The sequence below is a fragment of the Papio anubis genome, chromosome X, assembly GCF_008728515.1.
Source record: "Papio anubis isolate 15944 chromosome X, Panubis1.0, whole genome shotgun sequence".
Taxonomy (NCBI): Eukaryota; Metazoa; Chordata; class Mammalia; order Primates; family Cercopithecidae; genus Papio; species Papio anubis.
This window is the reverse complement of record NC_044996.1, coordinates 75,248,325-75,270,313: the sequence shown is the minus strand read 5'-3', so window position 1 is coordinate 75,270,313 and position 21,989 is coordinate 75,248,325. Positions and strand designations below refer to the sequence as shown.

General features: G+C 39.7%; 1 protein-coding gene across 3 annotated transcripts in view; it reads left to right on the top strand.

Annotated features, from left to right (window-relative positions):
- HDAC8 (histone deacetylase 8) overlaps positions 1 to 21,989 on the top strand; it is a 249,855-nt gene that overhangs the window by 1,659 nt on the left and 226,207 nt on the right. For 2 of the 3 annotated variants that reach the window (XM_003917883.4, XM_009197812.4), the window contains exons 3-4: positions 2,199 to 2,329; positions 3,041 to 3,182. In XM_003917883.4, coding sequence (XP_003917932.1) covers positions 2,199 to 2,329; positions 3,041 to 3,182 — 273 coding nt within the window. Of the gene's footprint in view, positions 1 to 2,198; positions 2,330 to 3,040; positions 3,183 to 3,274; positions 3,493 to 21,989 lie in introns of those variants that run through there. The other variant, XM_021932853.2, reaches the window with a different exon arrangement.

Genomic DNA, 21,989 nt, shown 5'->3' with positions numbered 1-21,989 from the left:
ACAGCTCAAGTGCTTGGTTAAGTATCTCAGGGGTAGGTTCAGTGCATTGTGGAGATTTTAAGTACATTTGGGTATTAAAACCAGTCTGATACAAAAAGGTGTTCAGCTAGGAGGTGTTCCATTTTTCTTTTGATTTTGTTTCATTCTAAACCAGATTTGAGGGTGTGAGTTCAACCTAAGACTTTTAGACAACCCACTACCACCACCAAACTTTAATGGGTGAGGCTGGAGACAGGTCAAGACCAAAGAAAACTGCTAAGACTGAGCCAGAACTCAAGAGAGAGCTGTTTCTTCCAAAAACATGAACTTGCTGTTTATTGCCATTTCTGTATTTGATGCCATTGTAAGAGCAAATATAACCTTGCCACATATAGGATTACTTATGACAATTTCTGGCCAAATAGCTAAGTGCCCATACCAGCTAGTGTGCTATGCTTCATTTATCTCCCAGAAGGTAGTGTAATAGGCTTTCAGATTTTATTCTTATTATTAACAAAATCATTTTGTACCTCCCAGGTTCAAGCGATTCTCCTGCCTCTGCCTCCGGAGTAGCTGGGACTACAGGCACATGCCACCACACCCATTTTAAACCATTTTTTAACCCATATGGTTTGGTTAACATAGTAACTATATGCCTTCCATTAAAGTTATTTAACATTTCAAAAAATTATTTTATGACGAACAAGATATCAAAGCAAAGCAAAACTGTCCAGTTTGCTTACTGTTAAATAGGGAGGCTTTCAGTAAGTGTTTTTTAACATTTAACAAATAAATGGAAGGGTACTAGAAGAGGGAGCTTTTAGGACTGGGAAATATGGTCCAAGACAGTACAAAATTTTTTTTTTAATGGGTAGATTTTTCACCTCTGATGGTATAGATGTGTCTTCTTTAAGAAGAAGCAAGAATTCTTGGGTCATGGCTATGTATTTCAGTTTTGAGTCCAAACCACAGGATTTCTTCCAGCTACCTTGGTGATAGTAATAGCCTGTATAGTCATATTAATTCATCATAAACTCATGGCTGTGTTCCCATTCAGCAGACATTTAAAACCACTGCTGCCTCCCTGTGGCCCAGGTCAGGGCTCCTTCAACTTGAATGTGTATATGAATCACCTTAAAATATGTTATCTTGTTTCAAAATCATCATGTTAAAAATCTTCTTGTTAAAAATAATCTTGTTTAAAAATGATAAAATTCTGACTCAGGTCTGAGGCAAGTCTGAAGTTCTGCATTTCTAACAAGCACCTCGGGGATGCTGATGCTCCTAGTCTACAGATCACCCTTTAAGTGGCAAGGGCTAGAGAACAGTAGTGGCAGCTGTGGGGTCAAGAAGAGGAAATGGGGAATAGGCAGCTAGAGGTTAGATGTGGGAAGGCCTCTTATTGGGTTAGCTCCCTTTATTCCCTCACTCACTTCTATTTGTCATTTTTTGTGAGGAGTAGGTTGAGAGGTTCCAAGTGAAGCCCAGTTCCAACCATTTTGCCCCTTCTCGCCTCGCTCTCAGAGGCAGATAGGAGGGTTCAAGTCTAGAAACATTACATTTTGAGTTGCCCATTTTTTATCCGTTAATAGAATGATAGTTATCCACCAAGCATTTTTGTATGTGTTATCCTTTTATCTTCACATAAGTCCCATACGGTTCCCCATTTTACAAATAAGAAAACTGAACTCTGGAACAGTCAACTTACCTGAGGTTATAGAGCTAGTAAGTACAGAGTTAGAACAAGAACCCAATTCTCTGACTCCAAATCTGACTCCAAATTCAAAATGCATGGTAACATAGCTGCCTATTAAAATAAAGATATAACTGAAAGGATTAGATAGCCCAATTAGCAACTGGTTCAAATGAAAATATCCCTGCCTATTAGTTTGTCCTGAAAGTTGTAACTCACAGGGTAAAGTCTGTCTGATACCTGATTATTTGTTTAACTTGAATATAATTACTTTTGTTTACCTACCTATAAACTCAAGGGAAAATCTATCCTCTTGTCCCTTATTAATAGAGTCACTACTGTAGATGTGAGGCAGTAAAGACCGCACAGTGCAGTGGAAGAACAGAATGTGTTTATTACTCTAGCCTATTGGAACAAGAAGCTGAGACTTGTATTTTCTTCTCAGACTGCTGGCTTCTGTTTCTAGCTTCTGGCATACACTGGATCTGACTCACTCACCTCTCTTTGTTCTCTCTGTTATTATTAGGATAGTTAAGCCCAAAGTGGCCTCCATGGAGGAGATGGCCACCTTCCACACTGATGCTTATCTGCAGCATCTCCAGAAGGTCAGCCAAGAGGGCGATGATGATCATCCGGACTCCATAGAATATGGGCTAGGTAAAGTCATTTACCAGGCAGTGATGGGAGATGGACAGCCTAATTTTTTAATAACTTGTATGATTTTTAAATATTTTTTCATTAAGAAATCATGTGTTAACTGTCGATCTTAATCTTTTGGTTTAGCCACATATAACTCACTAAACAAGCAAACCATATGAGTTGAGCAACACCACATGATGGGTTAGATGAAAGAAAACCTTTCAGTTGCTTAGGCCCTATTGGCAGTGCTCAGATCTGGTCTGGCTATATATATGCTGATTTAGCTGTCCTGTGACCTTATATTTTAACTGGAATACAGATTTATGTTCTGGCTAAGTTTTTCTACCTCATCCCTCATTAAACAGCTGCATTTTTTAAAACTGTAAGTGACCAGCAGGATAGTCTAGAAAAACAGCATGGTTTAGCAGAGGAACATTGAACTGGAGGGTCAAGAGAGCTGAGTCCCAGGCCTGGCTCTGTGTGACCACTGACAAGACATATCACCTGGGTTTCTCTATAGCCTGTGACTAGTTCATCAGGAAGGTTTATCCTTTCTAGCTCTAACCTTTTAAAAAATTATATCCCCAACATTGGAGTTGTTTCTGTCTCACTTGGAGCTGTTATTAGCACAGTGGCCTTTTAGTAGGTTAGGTTGTTTTCACACCTCAACCTATTCCTCCTCTTTTTCCAGTTCATCTTTTAACCACTTCTTCTGATTTTTGCCCTAAGGTTATGACTGCCCAGCCACTGAAGGGATATTTGACTATGCAGCAGCTGTAGGAGGGGCTACAATCACAGCTGCCCAATGCCTGATCGACGGAATGTGCAAAGTAGCAATTAACTGGTCTGGAGGCTGGCATCATGCAAAGAAGTAAGAAAATGACCTTTCTGTTTTCTGACTCTTTCCTTGAGTCAGTTTCTCAGTTATATAAACTCTTATGCTTATTGTATTGACATTTACAGAGAGACGTGTGTATATGTGGCACTTTACAAGGCATTCTGAAGAAATCCAAGTGAAATAGAAAAAAGATTACCAAATATAGTGGAAAGCACACTGCTCAAAGTCAGGACACCTGTGCTCTACACCTAGTTTTTCTGCTAACTTGCCTAACTAACTTGGACTGATTACCCTCCCTAGGCCTCAGTTTCTTCATCAATAAAATGAACAAAGGATACAACTAGACAGTCTCTAAATTCCTTTTCCGCTTTCTAGAAATTCCCCTGTCTTCAAGGGACTTACAGTCTAGAAACATTAACAAAATTAGAATAGAGAACAACATTAGCTATGGTACCAATAGAATATGTGTATGAGCTGAAGAGACTTATCAGTAGAAAGAAATTAATCATGGAAGTCTTGGCGGAAGTGAATTTTAGAGCTAGTTCTTAAAAGAAGTGGCAAACAGATTTTTGAAAAGGTGGAAAATTGATGCGAATAGGTTTAAAACAAAAGGCTGAACAATCAAGAAGAGGGCTCATGCTGCCACCTCTAAGGAAAGTAGCAACCCAGAGGTAGATGTCTCTCAAAGACAAAGGGCTTGTGAAAAGGCTCTTCCTAGGTGCTTCTTGGAGTTAGAGGAGAAGTCCTTTGGATTGTTCATTTGTTTATTTGTTTTTTTGTTTTTGAGACAGCGTCTCGCCCTGTTGCTCAGGCTGGAGTGCAGTGGCGCGATCTTGGCTTACTACAACCTCCACCTTCCCAGTTCAAGTGATTCTCCTGCCTCAGCCTCCTGAGTAGCTGGGATTATAGGCACCCACCATCATGCCCAGCTAATTTGTGTATTTTTGTAGAGACGGGGTTTCACCATGTTGGCTAGGCTGGTCTTAAACTCCTGACCTCAGGTGATCTGCCTGCCTCGGCTTCCCAAAGTGCTGGGATTACATGGGTGAGCCACCGTGCCTAGCCACCTTCTAGTGTTTTATGTTAACATGTCAAACTGCAGTAGTCTGTCTGAGAAGGATTGCTGGGCCTTCTTCAGCATTTGGAACTTTGCTTGATATTTCTGTAGTACTTAATCCACATTGAAGAATAAGGATTTTTTAAAACTCTGAATTTATCAATCCTCTGTCTGAGAGAAATGAAGTCACTGTAGTAGTAATTGCCAATGCATCATTCACAAATCAATTGTTCATGCAATCAACAGTGACCTTGATACTCTTAGGTGCTCTTGAGTCAAGAGAAAACCACACTTTGTTTTTCAGAATAAAACACAGCACAACTTCAGCATATGCAGATTAAGATAATAACAGAATTTTTTCCATCAAATTGACAGATTTTGTGGCCAAGGAAGTCCTTGAAAAAGTTTACTGCTAGAATTTACTAGTTTGGCAACAGAGCAAAGGAAACCAATGTTTTAGTAATGAGTCTTACATGGTCTTAAAAACAGAGACAAGCTGCCTTTTGTTAGCTTTTGCTTGTTTGCCTGCTTGCTTTTTTCTTGCTTTTTTTTTGTTGTTGTTGTTGTTTGATTGTTTTTTTAATAAAGACAATGTCTCCCTATGTTGCCGATCTTGAACTCCTAGGCTGATCTTGAACTCCCAGGCTCAAGGGATCCTCTATCCTCGGCCTCCCAAGGTACTGGCATTACAGGCATGCACCACACCTGGCCTCTTTCTTTCTTTCTTGTTTTGTGTTTTCGAGACAGGGTCTCTCTCTGTCACCAAGGCTGGATGGAGTGCAGTGGTGCAATCATAGCTCACTGCAGTCTCGAACTCCTGGGTTCAAGGGATCTTCCCACCTCAGCCTTCTAGGTAGCTAGGACTACAGGCACGTGCCACCACACTTGGATAATTTTTGTATTTTTTGTAGAGATGAGGTCTTGCCGTGTTGCCCAGGGTGGTCTCAAATTCCTGGCCTCAAGTGATCCTCCCACCTTGGCCTCCCAAAGTGCTGGCACTGCACATGAAAGTCACTGCACCCAGCCTGCCTTTTTTTTTTTTTTAAGTTCAAAATAAAGACAATGATTGCTAGGAGAAAAAAAATGACCCTCTCCCCTCCCAGCTACAGAATGAAAGGAGAAAATTAAGCTTCTCTGAATGAAAGACTTCTAGGTCCTCTTGGGCTTAGCAAATTGAGAAGAAAAGTAGTGTGGCTTCAAAGAAAAGGCTTGCTTCTATGAATCACATCCAGTTTATTATGCAATTAAATTCACTGCAGAAAGCCTACTAGGGCCTGGGTCATTTTCCAGTGCGGTACTCTGCTTCTTATTACTGTTTTGCTGCCAAAGGAAGTACACTCTGTCTTGACCCAATCATGGCTGCTTCTGGGCTGCACACAGACATGGAGATACCCACATATATCGCCTTAACTGTTTTAGACATCTTTCAGCTGCTCCTGCGTGGAAACGGACATGCCTGTGATAAATATAAATTATAGAGAGTCTCTGGAGATTTCCCCAATTTAGGTCTGAATTCCAGGGTGTTCTTGGCATACCTAGAACCTCTCTGTAGATGGACTACAGGCATTTAGGCTACAAACTTACATCTAGCCAGCATTTACCTATTATAATCACAATATTTGTTTAAACTTCCCATCCCCAAATATATGTACAGATTCACACATGCCATTTATTCATTGAACAAGCATTGATTAAGCACCTACTATATGTCAAATGTATGTTTATCATCACCAATAAGCAGAGATATAGAAATTGAAGCAAGATATATTGTTTCCCCTACCAAGTTGAAAAAAAATTTATTTCAAAATATCCAGGTGATGGAAGGATTACAGTGAAATTGGTACAAACCCCTTTGAAAACTTTGGAAGTGTTAAGAATGGGAAAAAATGTTCATACCAGTTGGCCCAGTAACAATATTCTTGGCAGTCTAGTCTAAGGAAATAAACCAATTCTACCTGTAAGAAATTTATATCTTAGGAATAAGACAGCAAATAATTGCATTTGAAAGCTTATAAAGGATGATTCTCAAAGAATATTCTACAAAAGAAGAGTAATGAAGGACTAATGCTATTAGATATTAAGCATCCAACACTACAATAATGGAAACACTGGTACAAAATTAGACAGATAGCTTATAGTACACCTCCCCCCCCAACAAAGAGACCAGTTATATAGAATTTAATCTATTACAAAGGATACATTGCAAGTGCATGGGAGTTGAAGGGTCTGTTGAGTAAATGAATGGTATTGTGACAGCTTATACCATTATACACTCATCTACTGTAATAAACTAAAACGAGTGACAGCTAGATTGAAGAGTTAAATATTAAAGAAAGCAAATTTAAAAAACTAGAGTGAATGGATATTTATCAAGCTTCTAAAAGGGAAGAATTTTCTAAGCTTAGAAAGCAATTTTTAAAAATCACGAAGGAAAAGATCAAACCTGACTGTATAAAATTTTAAAACCAAAACAACTTGGTGCAGCACGCCAACATGGCACAAGTATACATATGTAACAAACCTGCACATTATCCACATGTACCCTAGAACTTAAAGTATAATAATAAAAAATAAATAAATAAAAGTTTTTTGGCTATTTTTAAAATGAAATGTAAACACAGGCTGGAAAAGCCTATGTTTCATAAATATGACAAAGTGTAGTAGGCTTGTATTATCTAACCCACTCTTACAATATAATGTATAAGAAGAAATCTGCACAAAGAACATGAATAGACAATTTACAAAGGAGTTTAAGTACAACTGGAAAACATCAGAAAATGTTCATCACTACTAATCAAAGAAATGAAAATTAAAACCATTAGGTAAGCTCTTTTTTTTTTGAGACAGAATCTTGACTCTGTTGTCCAGGCTGGAGTGCAGTGGCGCGATCTCAGCTCACTGCAACCCTGCCTCAGCCTCTTTAGTAACTGGGATTACAGGCGTGTGCCACCATGCCCAGCTAATTTTTGTATTTTTAGTAGAGACGGGGTTTCACCACGTTGGTCAGGCTGGACTCGAATTCCTGACCTCATGTCCTCCCGCCTCGGCCTCCCAAAGTGCTGGGATTACAGGCATGAGCCACCAGTTTTTAAGCCTATATTTAAAAGAATTGAAAAAGATGGTACTCAGTTTCCTAGTGAGTGTGGTTTGGAAGAAAGCATTTTGGTAGCCAATGTGTAGTAATGCCCTTTGATCGGGTAATCTTACTTCTGGGAATGTGGCCTAATTTTTTTTTTTTTTTTTTTAAATATTTCTTACATATACGTTTATTTCTGATATATTTACTTACTTGATTACTTGTTCGTATTTAGTTTTTAAAATGAACCAGGGCACTGTCCTCTTTTGTAATTGCAAAACATAGTTTTAATAACGCGTAATAATACAGTTTTTTTTTTCTTTTAGAATATATATATATTTTTTTTTAATTATACTTTAAGTTCTAGGGTACATGTGCATAATGTGCAGGTTTGTTACATATGTATACTTGTGCCATGTTGCTGTGCTGCACCCATCAACTCGTCAGCACCCAACTACTCGTCATTTACATCAGGTATAACTCCCAATGCAATCCCTCCCCCCTCCCCCCTCCCCATAATAGGCCCCGGTGTGTGATGTTCCCCTTCCCGAGTCCAAGTGATCTCATTGTTCAGTTCCCGCCTATGAGTGAGAACATGCGGTGTTTGGTTTTCTGTTCTTGTGATAGTTTGCTAAGAATGATGGTTTCCAGCTGCATCCATGTCCCTACAAAGGACACAAACTCATCATTTTTTATGGCTGCATAGTATTCCATGGTGTATATGTGCCACATTTTCTTAATCCAGTCTGTCACTGATGGACATTTGGGTTGATTCCAAGTCTTTGCTGTTGTGAATAGTGCCGCAATGAACATACGTGTGCATGTGTCTTTATAGCAGCATGATTTATAATCCTTTGGGTATATCCCCAGTAATGGGATGGCTGGGTCATATGGTACATCTAGTTCTAGATCCTTGAGGAATCGCCATACTGTTTTCCATAATGGTTGAACTAGTTTATAATCCCACCAAGAGTGTAAAAGTGTTCCTATTTCTCCACATCCTCTCCAGCACCTGTTGTTTCCTGACTTTTTAATGATTGCCATTCTAACTGGTATGAGATGGTATCTCATTGTGGTTTTGATTTGTATTTCTCTGATGGCCAGTGATGATGAGCATTTTTTCTTGTGTCTGTTGGCTGTATGAATGTCTTCTTTTGAGAAATGTCTGTTCATATCCTTTGCCCGCTTTTTGATGGGGTTGTTTGTTTTTTTCTTGTAAATTTGTTTGAGTTCTTTGTAGGTTCTGGATATTAGCCCTTTGTCAGATGAGTAGACTGCAAAAATTTTCTCCCATTCTGTAGGTTGCCTGTTCACTCTGATGGTAGTTTCTTTTGCTGTGCAGAAGCTTTTTAGTTTAATGAGATCCCATTTGTCAATTTTGGCTTTTGCTGATTATTTTCATGAAGGTATTTATCAGTGTTATTTATAAAATTTTAAAAACTAAAATAACATGAATGCCTAGCAATAAAGGAATGGTGAATCTACTCCCTAGAATATTATCCTATTGTTTTACTTTTTTCCTTCTGTGCAAAAGCTTTTTGTTTTTATTTATTTATGTATTATTTACTTATGAGACAGGGTCTTGCTCTGTCACCCAGGCTGGAGTGCATTTGCATGGTCTCAGCTCACTGCAACCTCTGCTTCCCAAAGATCAAGCAGTCCTCCCACATCAGCCTCCTGAGTAGCTGGGACTACAGGCACACACCCTGGCTTTTTTTGTAGAGATGGGGTCTTGCCATGTTGTCCAGGCTGGTCTCTAACTCCTGGGCTCAAGCAGTCAGCCCACTTTGCCCTCCCAAAGTGCTGGGATTACGGTTGTGTGCCACCATGCCCAGCCTTATGCTATTATTTTAAATAATGATTATCAGGATTATAGGGAACTTCAGACAAATACTTCATGTGTGTCAATAAAAAAGCAGGTCTTGGCTGGGCGCAGTGGCTCATGCCTGTAATCCAAGCACTTTGGGAGGCCAAGGCAGGTGGATCACCTGAGGTCAAGAGTTTAAGACCAGCCTGGCCAACATGATGAAACCTTGTCTCTACTAAAAATACAAAAATTAGCTGGACGTGGTGGCGGGCACTTGTAATCCCAGGTACTTGGGAGGCTGAGGCAGGAGAATCGCTTGAACCCAGGAGGCAGAGGTTGCAGAGAACCGAAATCGTGCCACTGCACACCAGCCTAGGTGACAAAGTAAGACTCTGTCTCAGAAAAAAAAAAAAAAAAAAAAAAAAAAAAGGTCTTAAAAATGCATGCACATTGTAATCACAGCTTTGTAAAACATATATGAAGAGAGAAAGACTGTTGGGAATGATAACAGTGGTTATCTTAGAATAACAATAATATAGTGGCAGAATTATTTTTTCTCCCAAGTATTATTTTTTATTTTTATTTTTATTTTTTTTTTATTTTTTATTTTTTTGAGACGGAGTCTCGCTCTGTCGCCCAGGCTGGAGTGCAGTGGCCGGATCTCAGCTCACTGCAAGCTCTGCCTCCCGGGTTCACACCATTCTCCGGCCTCAGCCTCCCGAGTAGCTGGGACTACAGGCGCCCGCCACCTCGCCCGGCTAGTTTTTTGTATTTCTTAATAGAGACGGGGTTTCACCGTGTTAGCCAGGATGGTCTCGATCTCCTGACCTCGTGATCCGCCCGTCTCGGCCTCCCAAAGTGCTGGGATTACAGGCTTGAGCCACCGCGCCCGGCCTTATTTTTTATTTTTTAATTTAATTTTCCTTTTACAGTTTTTTATTTTTTTTATTTCAATAGGCTTTTGGGGAACAGGTGGTGTTTGGTTACATGAGTAAGTTATTTAGTGGTGTTTCTGAGCTTTTGGTGTACCCATCACCCGAGCAGTGTACACTGTACCCAATGTCTTTTATCCCTCACCACCCCTCATCCTTTCCCCCGAGTCCCCAAAGTCTAATGTGTTGTTCTTATGCCTTTGTGTCCTTATAGCTTATCTTCCACATGAGTGAGAACATACAACATTTGGTTTTCCATTACTGAGTTACTTCACTTAGAGTAATAGTCTCCAATTCCAGGCAGGTTGCTGTGAATGCATTATCTCATTCCTTTTTATGGCTGAGTAGTATTCTATGGTGTATATATACCACATTTTCTTTATCTACTTGTTGATTGATGGGCATTTGGGCTGGTTCCATATTTTTGCATTTGCAAATTGTGCTGCTATAAACATGCGTGTGCAAGTATCTTTTTCGTATAATGACTTCTTTTTTTTCTGGATAGATACCTAGTAGTGGGATTGCTGGATCTACTTTTAGTTCTTTAAGGAGTCTCCACACTGTTTTCCATAGTGATTGTACTAGTTTACATTCCCACCAGCAGTGTAAAAGTGTTCCCTTTTCACCACATCCATAACAACATCTATTATTTTTTGATTATGGCCATTCTTGCAGGAGTGAGGTAGTATCACATTGTGGCTTTGATTTGCATTTTCCTGATCACTAGTGATGTTGAGCATTTTTTCATATGTTTGTTGGCCATTGGTATATCTTCTTCTGAGAATTGTCTCTTCATGTCCTTAGCCCACTTTAAAATGGGATTTTTTGCTTTTTTCTTGCTGATTTGTTTGAGTTCTTTGTAATTCTGGATATTGGTCCTCTGTCAGATGTATAGATTGTGAAGATTTTCTCCCACTCTGTGGGTTGTTTGGTAATTCTGCTGATTATTTGTTTTGCTGTGCAGAAGCATTTTAGCTTAATTATGTTTCATCTGTTTATCTTTGTTTTTGTTGTATTTGCTTTGGGGTCTTTGGTCATGAATTCTTTGCCTAAGCCAATGTCTAGAAGGGTTTTTCCAATGTTATCTTCTAGAATTTTTATAATTTCAGGTCTTAGATTTAAGTCTTTGATCCATCTTGAGTTGATTTTTTGATAAGGTGAGAGATGAGGATCCAGTTTCATTCTTCTACATGTGGCTTGCCAATTATCCCAGCACCATTTGTTGAATAGGGTATCCTTTCCCCACTTTAGGTTTTTGTTTGCTTTGTCAAAGATGAGTTGGCTGTAAGCATTTGGCTTTATTTCCGGGTTCTCTATTCTGTTCCATTGGTCTTTGGCTTTATTTCCGGGTTCTCTATTCTGTTCCATTGGTCTATGTGCCTATTTTTGTACCAGTATCATGCTGTTTTGGAGACTATGGCCTTATAGTTTGTAGTCGCGTAATGTGATGCCTCCAGATTTGTTCCTTTTGCTTAGTCTTAGCTTTGGCTATGTGGGCTCTTTTTTGGTTCCATATGAATTTTAGGATTGTCTTTTCTATTTTTGTGAAGAATGATGGTGGTATTTAGATGGAAATTGCACTGAATTTGTAGATTGCTTTCGGCAGTATGGTCATTTTCACAATATTGATTCTACCCATCCATGAGCATGGAATGTGTTTTCATTTGTTTGTGTTGTCTGTGATTTCTTTCAGCAGTGTTTTGTAGTTTTCCTTGTAGAAGTCTTTCATGTCCTTGGTTGGGTATATTCTTAAGTATTTTACTTTTTCTGCAGCTATTGTGAAAGGGGTTGAGTTATTGATTTGATTATCAGCTTTGTTGCTGTTGGTGCATAGCACAGCTACTGATTTATGTACATTAATTTTGTATCCTAAAACTTTGCTGAATTCATTTGCCAGTTCTAGGAGCTATTTGGGTGAGTCTTCAGGGTTTTCTAGGTATATGATCATATCATCAACAAAGAGCGACAGTTTGACTTACTCTTTACCAATTTGGATGCTCTTTATTTCTTTCTCTTGTCTGATTTCTCTGACTAGGACTTCCAGTACTGTGTTGAATGGAAGTGGTGCAAGTGGGCATCCTTTTCTTATTCCAGTTCTTGGGGGGAATGCTTTCAACTTTTCCCCGTTCAGCGTAATGTTGGCCGTGGGTTTGTTGTAGATTATTACCTTTTATTACCTTAAGGTATGTCCTTCCTATGCCAATTTTGCTCAGGGTTTTAATCATAAAGCGATGCTGAATTTTGTCAAATTCTTTTTCTGCATCTATTGAGATGATCATGTGATTTTTGTTTTTAATTCTGTTTATGTGGTATATCACACTTATTGACTTGTGTATGTTAAACCATCCCTGCATCTCTAATGTGAAATCCAGCTGATCATGGTGAATTATCTTTTGATATCCTGTTGAATTTGGTTCACTATTATCTTGCTGAAGTTTTTGCATCTATGTTCATCAGGGATTTGGGTCTGTAGTTTTCTTTTTGTGTTATGTCCTTCCCTAGTTTTGGTATTAGGGTGATATTGGCTTCATAGAATACTTTAGGGAGGATTCCCTCTTCCTCTAACTTTTGGAATAGTGTCAATAGGATTGGTACCAATTCTTCTTTGAATGTCTGATAGAGTTCAGCTGTGAATTCATCTGGTCCTGGGTGCTTTTTTGTTGGCATTTGTTGTTGTTGTTGTTACCATTTCAATCTCGCTGATTGTTACTGGTCTGTTCAGAGATTCTTTATGTTCCTGGTTTAATGTAGGAGGGTTGTATATTTCTAGGAATTTATCCATTTCCTCTAGGTTTTCTTTTCTTTTTTTTTTTTTTTTTTTTTTTGAGACGGAGTCTCGCTCTGTCACCCAGGCTGGAGTGCAGTGGCCGGATCTCAGCTCACTGCAAGCTCCGCCTCCCGGGTTCACGCCATTCTCCTGCCTCAGCCTCCCGAGTAGCTGGGACTACAGGCGCCCGCCACCTCGCCCGGCTAGTTTTTTGTATTTTTTAGTAGAGACGGGGTTTCACCGTGTTAGCCAGGATGGTCTCGATCTTGTGACCTCGTGATCCGCCCGTCTCGGCCTCCCGAAGTGCTGGGATTACAGGCTTGAGCCACCGCGCCCGGCCCATTTCCTCTAGGTTTTCCAGTTTATGCACATAAAAGTGTTCTTAGTAACCTTGAATAACCTTTGTATTTCTGTGGTATCAGTTGTAATGTCTCCCATTTCATTTCTAATTGAACTTATTTGGATCTTCTCTCTTCTTTCCTTGGTTCATCTTGCTAATTGTCTATCAATTTTATTTATTTTAAAAGAACCAGCTTTTTGTTTCATTTGTCTTTTGTATTTTTTTGTTTGTTTCGGTTTCATTTAGTTCTGCTCTGATCTTGGTTATTTCTTTTCTTCTGCTGGGTTTGGGTTTGGATTGTTCTTGTTTCTCCAGTTCCATGAAGTGTGCCCTTAGATTGTCTATTCGTGCTCTTTCAGACTTTTTAATGTAGGCATTTAATGAATTTGCTAAGAGGCATTACCTTTTAGCACTGCTTTTGCTGTATCCCAGAAGTTTTGATAGGTTGTGTCACTATTATCGTTCTGTTCAAAGAATTTTTTAATTTTTATCTTGATTTCGTTGTTGACCTAATGTTCATTCAGGAGCAGGCTATTTACTTTCCATGTGTTTGCATGGTTTTGAGGGTTCCTTTTGGAGTTTATTTCCAATTTTATTCTACTGTGGTCTGAGAGAGTACTTGATATAATTTTGATTTTTTAAATCGAGACTTGTTAAAGATTTTCTTAAGTGAGACTTGTTTTGTGGCCTATCATATGGTCTGTCTTGGAGAATGTTCCATGTGCTGATGAATAGAATGTATATTCTGTAGTTGTTGGGTAGAATGTTCTATAAATATCTGTTAAGTCCATTTGTTCTAGGGTATAGTTTAAGTCCATTGTTTCTTTGTTGACTTTCTGTCTGGATGACCTGTCTAGTGCTGTCAGTAGAGTATTACAGTCCCCCACTGTAATTGTGTTGCTGTCTATCTCGTTTCTTAGGTCTAATAGTAATTGTTTTATAAATTTGGGAGCTCCAATGTTAGGTGCATACATATTTAGAATTGTGATATTTTCCTGTTGGACTAGTCCTTTTATCATTATATAATGTCCCTCTTTGTCTTTTCTAACTGCTGTTGCTTTAAAGTTTGTTTTGTCTGATATAAGAATAGCTACTCTTGCTTGCTTTTGGTGTTCATTTGCATGGAATATCTTTTTCCACCCCTTTACCTTCAATTTATGTAAGTCCTTATGTGTTAGGTGAGTCTCCTGAAGATAGCAGAAACTCGGTTGGTGAATTCTTATCTGTTCTGCCATTCTGTATCTTTAAGTGGAGCATTTAGGTTATATACAATGTTAGTATTGAGATTGAGGTACTATTCTATTCATCATGCTAGTTGTTGCCTGAATATCTTGGTTTTTACAAATTGTATTATTGTTATATAGGTCCTGTGAGATTTATGCTTTAAGGAGGTTCTATTTCAGTTTATTTTGAGGATTTGTTTCAAGATTTAGTGCTAGTTTTAGCAATTCTTGTAGTGCTGGCTTTGTAGTGGCAAATTGTCTTAGCATTTTTTTTCTGTCCAGAAAAGACTGTATCTTTCCTTCATTTATGAAGTTTAGTTTCACTGGATACAAAATTCTTGGTTGATAATTGTTTTGTTTAAGGAGGCTAAAAATAGGACCCCAATCCCTTCCAGCTTTTAAGGTTTCTGCTGAGAAATCTGCTGTTAATCTGATAGGTTTTCCTTTATAGGTTACCTGATGCTTTTGCCTCACAGCTCTTAAGATTCTTTCCGTCATCTTGACTTTAGGTTACTGATGACTATGTGTCTAGTTGATGATCATTTGGCAATGAATTTCCCAGGTGTTCTTTGAACTTCTTGTGTTTGGATGTCGAGATCTCTAGCAAGGCTGGGGAAATTTTCCTTAATTATCCCCTCAAATATGTTTTCCAAACTTTTAGATTTATCTTCTTCCTTGGGAACACAAATTATTCTTAGGTTTGGACATTTAACATAGTCCCAAACTTCTTGGAGGCTTTGTTCATTTGTTAAAATTTTTTTCTCTTTGTGTTTGACAGATTGGGTTAATTCAAAAGCCTTGTCTTTGAGCTCCGAAGCACTTTCTTCTGCTTGTTCAATTCTATTGCTGAGACTTTCCAGTGCATTTTGCATTTCTCTAAGTGTGTCCTTAATTTCCAGAAGTTGTGATTATTTTTTATTTATGCTCTCCATTTCACCAAAGAATTTTCCTTTCATATCCTGTATTATGTTTTTGATTTCTTTAAGTTGGACTTCACCTTTCTCTGGTGGCTCCTTGATTAGCTTAATAATCTACCTTCTAAATTCTTTTTCTGGCAATTCAGGGATTTTCGTCTTGGTTTGGAGCCATTGCTGGTGAGCTGGTATGATCTTTTGGGGATGTTAAAGAACCTTGTTTTGTCATATTACCAGAATTGTGTTTCTAGTTCCTTCTCATTTGGGTAGACTATATCTGAGGGAAGATCTGGGATTCATGGGCTGCTGTTCAGTCTCTTGCCCCACGGGGTGCTCCTTTGATGTGTCATTCTCCTCCTTCCCCTAGGAATGTGGGGCTCCCTGAGAGCTGAACTGTAGTGATTGTTTTTGCTTTTCTGGGTCTAGCCACCCAGCAGAGCTACCGAGCTCCCACCTGGTACTGGGGAGTGTCTGCAAAGAGTGCTGTGATGTGATCTGTCTTCAGGTCTTGGCAGCTGTGGATACCAGAACCTGCTCCAGTGGAGGTAGCAGGAGAGTAAAGTGGAGGGTCCTTAGTTGTGTTTTTCTTCAGTGCACTGGTTTTGTGTTGGTTGGCCTCCAGCCAGGAGGTGGCGCCTTCAAGAACGCATCAGCTGTGGTCGTATAGGGAGGATGCAAACTTGCCTGGGGACACCTGTTTAAGTATTCAGGTTTCTCAGGCAGCGGGCAGGGTCATAGAACTCCCAAGAGATTATGACCTTTGTCTTTGTCTATTGGGGCGGGTAGAGAAAGATCACCAGGTGTAGGCAGGGGTAGGTGTGTGTCTGAGCTCAGAGTCTCCTTGGGTGGGGCCTGCTGTGGGGGAAGGGGGTGTGGTTCCCAGTCCAGTGGAGTTATATTCCCAGGGGGATTGTGGCTGCCTCTGCTGAGTCATACAGGTCTCCAGGAAAGTGAGGGAAAGCCGGCAGTCACAGGCTTCACCCCGCTCCCATGCAACCTGCAGTCCTAGAGGCCGGTCTCACTCCCACCGTTCCTCCCCCGCCCCTACCCCGCTCTCCGCTCCCAACAGCACTGAGTCTATTTCCAGTCAACCAGTGACCAGGGCTGAGAACTTGCCCCAGACCATGAGCCTCCCTGTTGAGAAAGCAGGCCAACTTACAGTTGTTCGGCATCTCAGGGAGCCTGCAGCAGTGATCCAGTTCCTTCAAAGGGTCTGTGGATTTTCTTGGTTTCCCTGGTATGTTTCAGCGGTAGTTCTAGGAGCAAAAGTTCATGATGTGAGTTTCCCCATGCTGTTCTGTCCGTCCGAGCAGCTCCTGCTGTAAGCTAGTCCTGCCTCCTATCCACCATATTAATAGGCAGAATTATTGATGATTTTTTAAACATATTTTTCTCCAGTTTTCAAAATTTCTGTAATGATATTATATTATTTTGTAGCTAAAATTTTACCAAGATAGAAAGAGATCCCCCAAAATTACAGCAAATGTAACAAAGGGTTAAAATCTCTAACTGTTCTAATTGATTTTTTTAAACACTAATACTCAGATAAATGAACGAAAAACACAAATAGACAATTCACAAAAGAGGAAACATTAAACAAGCATGAGAAAATATTTAGCATCACTAATAAATAGACGAATTGAAATATTAGCAGTTAGCCCTTGAACAACACAGGTTTGAACTGTGGGGATTTATTCATATGCAGATTTTTTTTCTATAAATACAGTCAGCCCTCCATATCAACAGGTTCTGCATCTGCAACCAAATACAGATAGAAAATACAGTATTTACCAAATGTGAAACCCACATATACAGAGCACTAACTTTTATCATCTGCTGGTTCCATGGGGCCGACTGTGGGATTTGAGTGTGCATGGATTTTGGTATCTACAGGGGTCCAGGAACCAATCCCCCACAGATATCAAGGGATTGTATACATATTTTTCCCTCCTACAAATATGAGCCAAATAAAGGAAGATCTTTGAAAACGTCTATTACTCTTGGTAATCTATTCTAAGGAAGTAAACCGACCCAAAATATGGTAAAGATGTGTTTGTGAAGAGGGTACTTTCTCTGTTACTTATAGTAGCCAAAAAAGGGGCAGGAGGGAGACCCAAATATTCAACAACAGTGGGTTAGGTAGTATACTGCAACATATCCACTTGAAGGGATATTATAAAACCATTAAAAATGGTGGCTATTGGCCGGGCGCGGTGGCTCACGCCTGTAATCCCAGAACTTTGGGAGGCCAAGGCGGGCAGATCACAATGTCAAGAGATCGAGACTGTTCTGGCCAACATGGTGAAACCCCATCTCTACTAAAAATACAAAAACTTAGCTGGGCAGGGTGGCGTGAGCCTGTAATCCCAGCTACTCGGGAAACTGAGGCAGGAGAATCCCTTGAACCTGGGAGGCAGAGGCTGCAGTGAGCCAAGATCATGCCACTGCACTCCAGCCTGGGCGACAGAGGGAGACTCCGTCTCATAATAAATAAATAAATAAATTAATAAATAAATAGGTGGCTAGTACAACTGCATAAATAGAAAAAATGCCTATCTTATAATGTTGATTTTGTTTTTAAAGGGCAGTTGGCTAAACCTCATATATTCACTCAGAGTAGAGTCCTGTAAAAAAATATATGCATATGAAAAAATCTTAGAGGAAAATAAAACAAAATGTTAACAGTGTCTTTGTGAGGATGGTGATATTGGGTATGTAAGATATACATATATATATATATATATATATTTTTTTTTTTTTTTTCCTGAGACAAGAGTTTCACTTTGTCACATAGGCTGGAGTGCAGTGGCACAATCGTGGTTTACTGCAACCACAGCTTTCTGTGCTCAAGTGATCCTCTCACCTCAGCCAAGTAGCTGGGACCACAGCTGCACACCACCACACCTGGCTAAATTTTTTTTTTCTTTTTTTTTTTTTTTTGAGACGGAGTTTCGCTCTTGTTGCCCAGGCTGGAGTGTAATGGCGCGACCTTGGCTCACTGCAACCTCCATCTCCCGGGTTCAAGTGATTCTCCTGCCTCAGCCTCCCGAGTGGCTGGGACTACAGGCACATGCCACCACACCTGGCTAATTTTTGTACTTTTAGTAGAGATGGCGTTTTGCTATTTTGGCCAGGCTGGTCTCGAACTCCTGACCTCAGGTGACCTGCCTGCCTCAGCCTCCCAAGGTGCTGAGATGACAGGCATGAGCCACTGTGCCTGGGCCACCTGGCTAAATTAAAATTTTTTTTTTGTACAGATGGGGGTCTCCTTATGTTGCCTAGGCTGGTCTCGAACTCCTGGCCTCAGGTGATCCTCCCACCTCAGCTTCCCAGAGTGCTAGAATTACAGGCGTGAGCCACAGCATCCAGTCCTATATTTTTATATGTGCACACTTATATAATATACCCACATCTTTTCTTTTTCCTATATTTTCTCTAACGTGATTGTATTACTTTTATAAACAAAAATTTTTATGATAAAAACTGCTGGAAACAAGGCAGGAAGTAGTTATAATGCAGTGTGGTCAGAGTGCTAGCGTTACATACAAGGTAGTGTGGGGTACAGAATTAGGAATAGGAGTTTGCTTTCCCATTGGTGGGGATAGAAAATTCCAAGCAGAGGAAATAATGAAAGTCTGGCAGCAAGAAAGTACAGAACATTTGTAGAACCACAGGTAGTGAAATGTGGCCAGAGTCTGAGGGCAAATAGGACAAGGTCAGATTATAAAGGTTTTATAAGCTATGCTGAGGAATTGGACTTTTTTCTGTGGTTGATGGGAATTTACTAAAGAATTTTAGGGAGGACTGAAAATGTACTGGTTGGATTGGAGGGAACTGAGACTGTAAGCAGAGGAGGATTTCACAATCAATCAATTAACAAACATCTATTAAACTCCTTCTGTATGCCTGGCACTGAGGAAACAAAGAGGTATACAGGAGGTTCTTATTACTCGAGGGCAGTTGGTACGCACAAAAGGCCACTAGTGAATTTATTTAAAAAGGGGGCCAAAATTTTAGAGTAATAGTGGAAGGAGTAGGGTTTGATTAGGATGCTAGCTTGAATAACTAAAAGCTATTGACTACATATTTTGTCTCATTTAATAAAATTGAGTGCGAGATATAACAATGCATTAATTCTTAAAACAAAAAATATATAAAGGATTCATGGCTTTTGTTTTGGGCCTAATTTTTCAAACAAAATTCCATGATATTTCAAGATGGTGTGTTTCACTTCCTGTGAGATATTTGTAGTATGATCTTTAAGAGGGTTGTTTTTGCCAAAATATTCAAGGACTTCATTAGTGTTCCCAAAGACTTTTCCTTAATCACTTGGTATTCAAGTCATTCTGTTTTGAACCACTTTTAAAATCATTATTCATATTTATTTTTCTCCTCTTCAATTGTGGACTGGTCTACCAGATCCTCATCAGTTGGTTTTTTTTTTTTTTTCATTTTTTTTTAGGTATCTGGGTGTTCATTTTATTATTATTCTCTTTTTTTATTATTATTATACTTTAAGTTCTAGGGTACATGTGCACAACGTGCAGGTTTGTTACATATGTATACATGTGCCGTGTTGGTGTGCTGCACCCATCAACTCGTCAGCACCCATCAACTCGTCATTTACATCAGGTATAACTCCCAATGCCATCCCTCCCACCTCCCCTCTCCCCATAATAGGCCCCAGTGTGTGATGTTCTCCTTCCCGAGTCCAAGTGATCTCATTGTTCAATTCCCACCTATGAGTGAAAACATGCGGTGTTTGGTTTTCTGTTCTTGCAATAGTTTGCTGAGAATGATGGTTTCCAGCTGCATCCATGTCCCTACAAAGGACACAAACTCATCCTTTTTTATGGCTGCATAGTATTCCATGGTGTATATGTGCCACATTTTCTTAATCCAGTCTGTCACTGATGGACATTTGGGTTGATTCCAAGTCTTTGCTATTGTGAATAGTGCCACAATAAACGGCACTTTTGTGTGTGTGTGTGTGTGTGTGTGTGCTGACTTCAAGATATCCAGCATCTTTTTATAAGATTTGTAATTTTACTTTCTGACAGATTTGCATTGAATTGCTAGCTGATATACCTGACAATCCATGAGAGACAAAATGACTGAACAGATGGATGGGATTAGATTCTGGTATTTAAAGGAGTGGGTTCTTTGAGCTGGGACTGATATAGGTGGTCAGTTCATCAGCAAACACTTGAGGGCAGTTGGTACTGCACAAAAGGCCATTAGTGAATTTATTTAAAAGGGGGACCAGAATTTTAGAGGAGTAGTGGAAGGGATAGGGTTACGACAGCTTTTGTATCCTTAGAAAACCTCAAAGCCTGGGTACTGCTGGAGCTAAGATAATAAATTCTCAGTAATGAGATCTGCCTATTTCAGCAAAGGTCTAGTGCAGTGTTTTTCAAACCAGGGACTGCAACTTGTTAATGGACATTATATCAATTTAGTGGGCTACCACCAGCTTTCTTTCATATCAAGGTGGGTTTCGTGAAACTTGTTCTGGTGTGTTTGTGTGTGTGTATGTGTTTGTGTGTGTGTGTGTTTGTAGGTACTAGGTCACAGTGTAAAATATCAAGCCAATGTAGAGTAGAATGACTGTGAACGTTAAAGGAAGACCTGGATGTAAATTCAGGCTCCACCACTTACTAGTTATGTGTATAACCTCAGGGTTATTCTGGGAACAGCATGTGCAGATGCTTAGAGGTGTGAAAGTTGTTGGGGTACTTCCAAGTCTGTCATTAAAGCTGGAACCATAGGTTCCTATAGATAAATGGCCAGAGATAAGGTTGGAGAGGTAAAAAGAGTCCTTGAATGCCAAGCTAAACAGCTTGTCTTGGCAAACTCTTCAGGAAGAATGTTCCTCTGTATCCTCAGAGGAACACTAAGCAGTAGGTACAAATTATTATCTCTATTTTACACATGGAAGTACAGAGAGGTTAAATGACTTGCTGAAGGTTAGTAAGTAGCCAAGTTGGGATTCAAACCCAGGCAATCTGATTCTTCAAGCTGACTATTTAACCACTGTACTACACTTACTACACTACCTTAATAAATAGGAATAGGTGGTGGTGTGCATCAGAGGTAATATATAGGGAAATTTGATATCCAGATTTGGAAATGGAAGTAGAAGCTGGAACTGGAGATAGATGTGTTGCCAGTATATCAAGTGGTGGTGCAAACCATGAAAATGGATGGGATTACTTAGGGAAAAGGTAGATAATAAGGAGAAAATGAAAGTAGAGCCTAGAACCCCAAGAGGCACCAACTTGTGATGGGCAAGCAGAAGAGGCTCCAGTTGATTCAGCTGAAAGGCAACAATCAAGGCTAGCCACATAATCAAAATAGAAAGGGGTCATGGAATCCCAAGGGGGCAGAAGAGTTTAAGGAAGAAAAGAGTTCTCAACAGTTTAATGTACCACAAAGAGGCAATCTAGATAGGTACTGAAGTGTCGATCGTATTTGACAATTAAGATGGCCATTAATGACCTTGGTCAGAGAACTTTCTAGAAAGTGATGGAAGTATACCTCAAACCATTGGGGAGTGAGTAGGAACTAAGGAAATAGGAAAGGAAAACTACTCTGTCCAGAGGTTTGAATGATAAAGAAAGAAAAGAGGAGGGGTGTGATCAAGGGAAAGTAAGGGTTGAGGGGTGGTTTGTTGGTATTGTTTTAAGAGATTAAGAACATTTAGGGGCTGAAGGGGAAATACTGG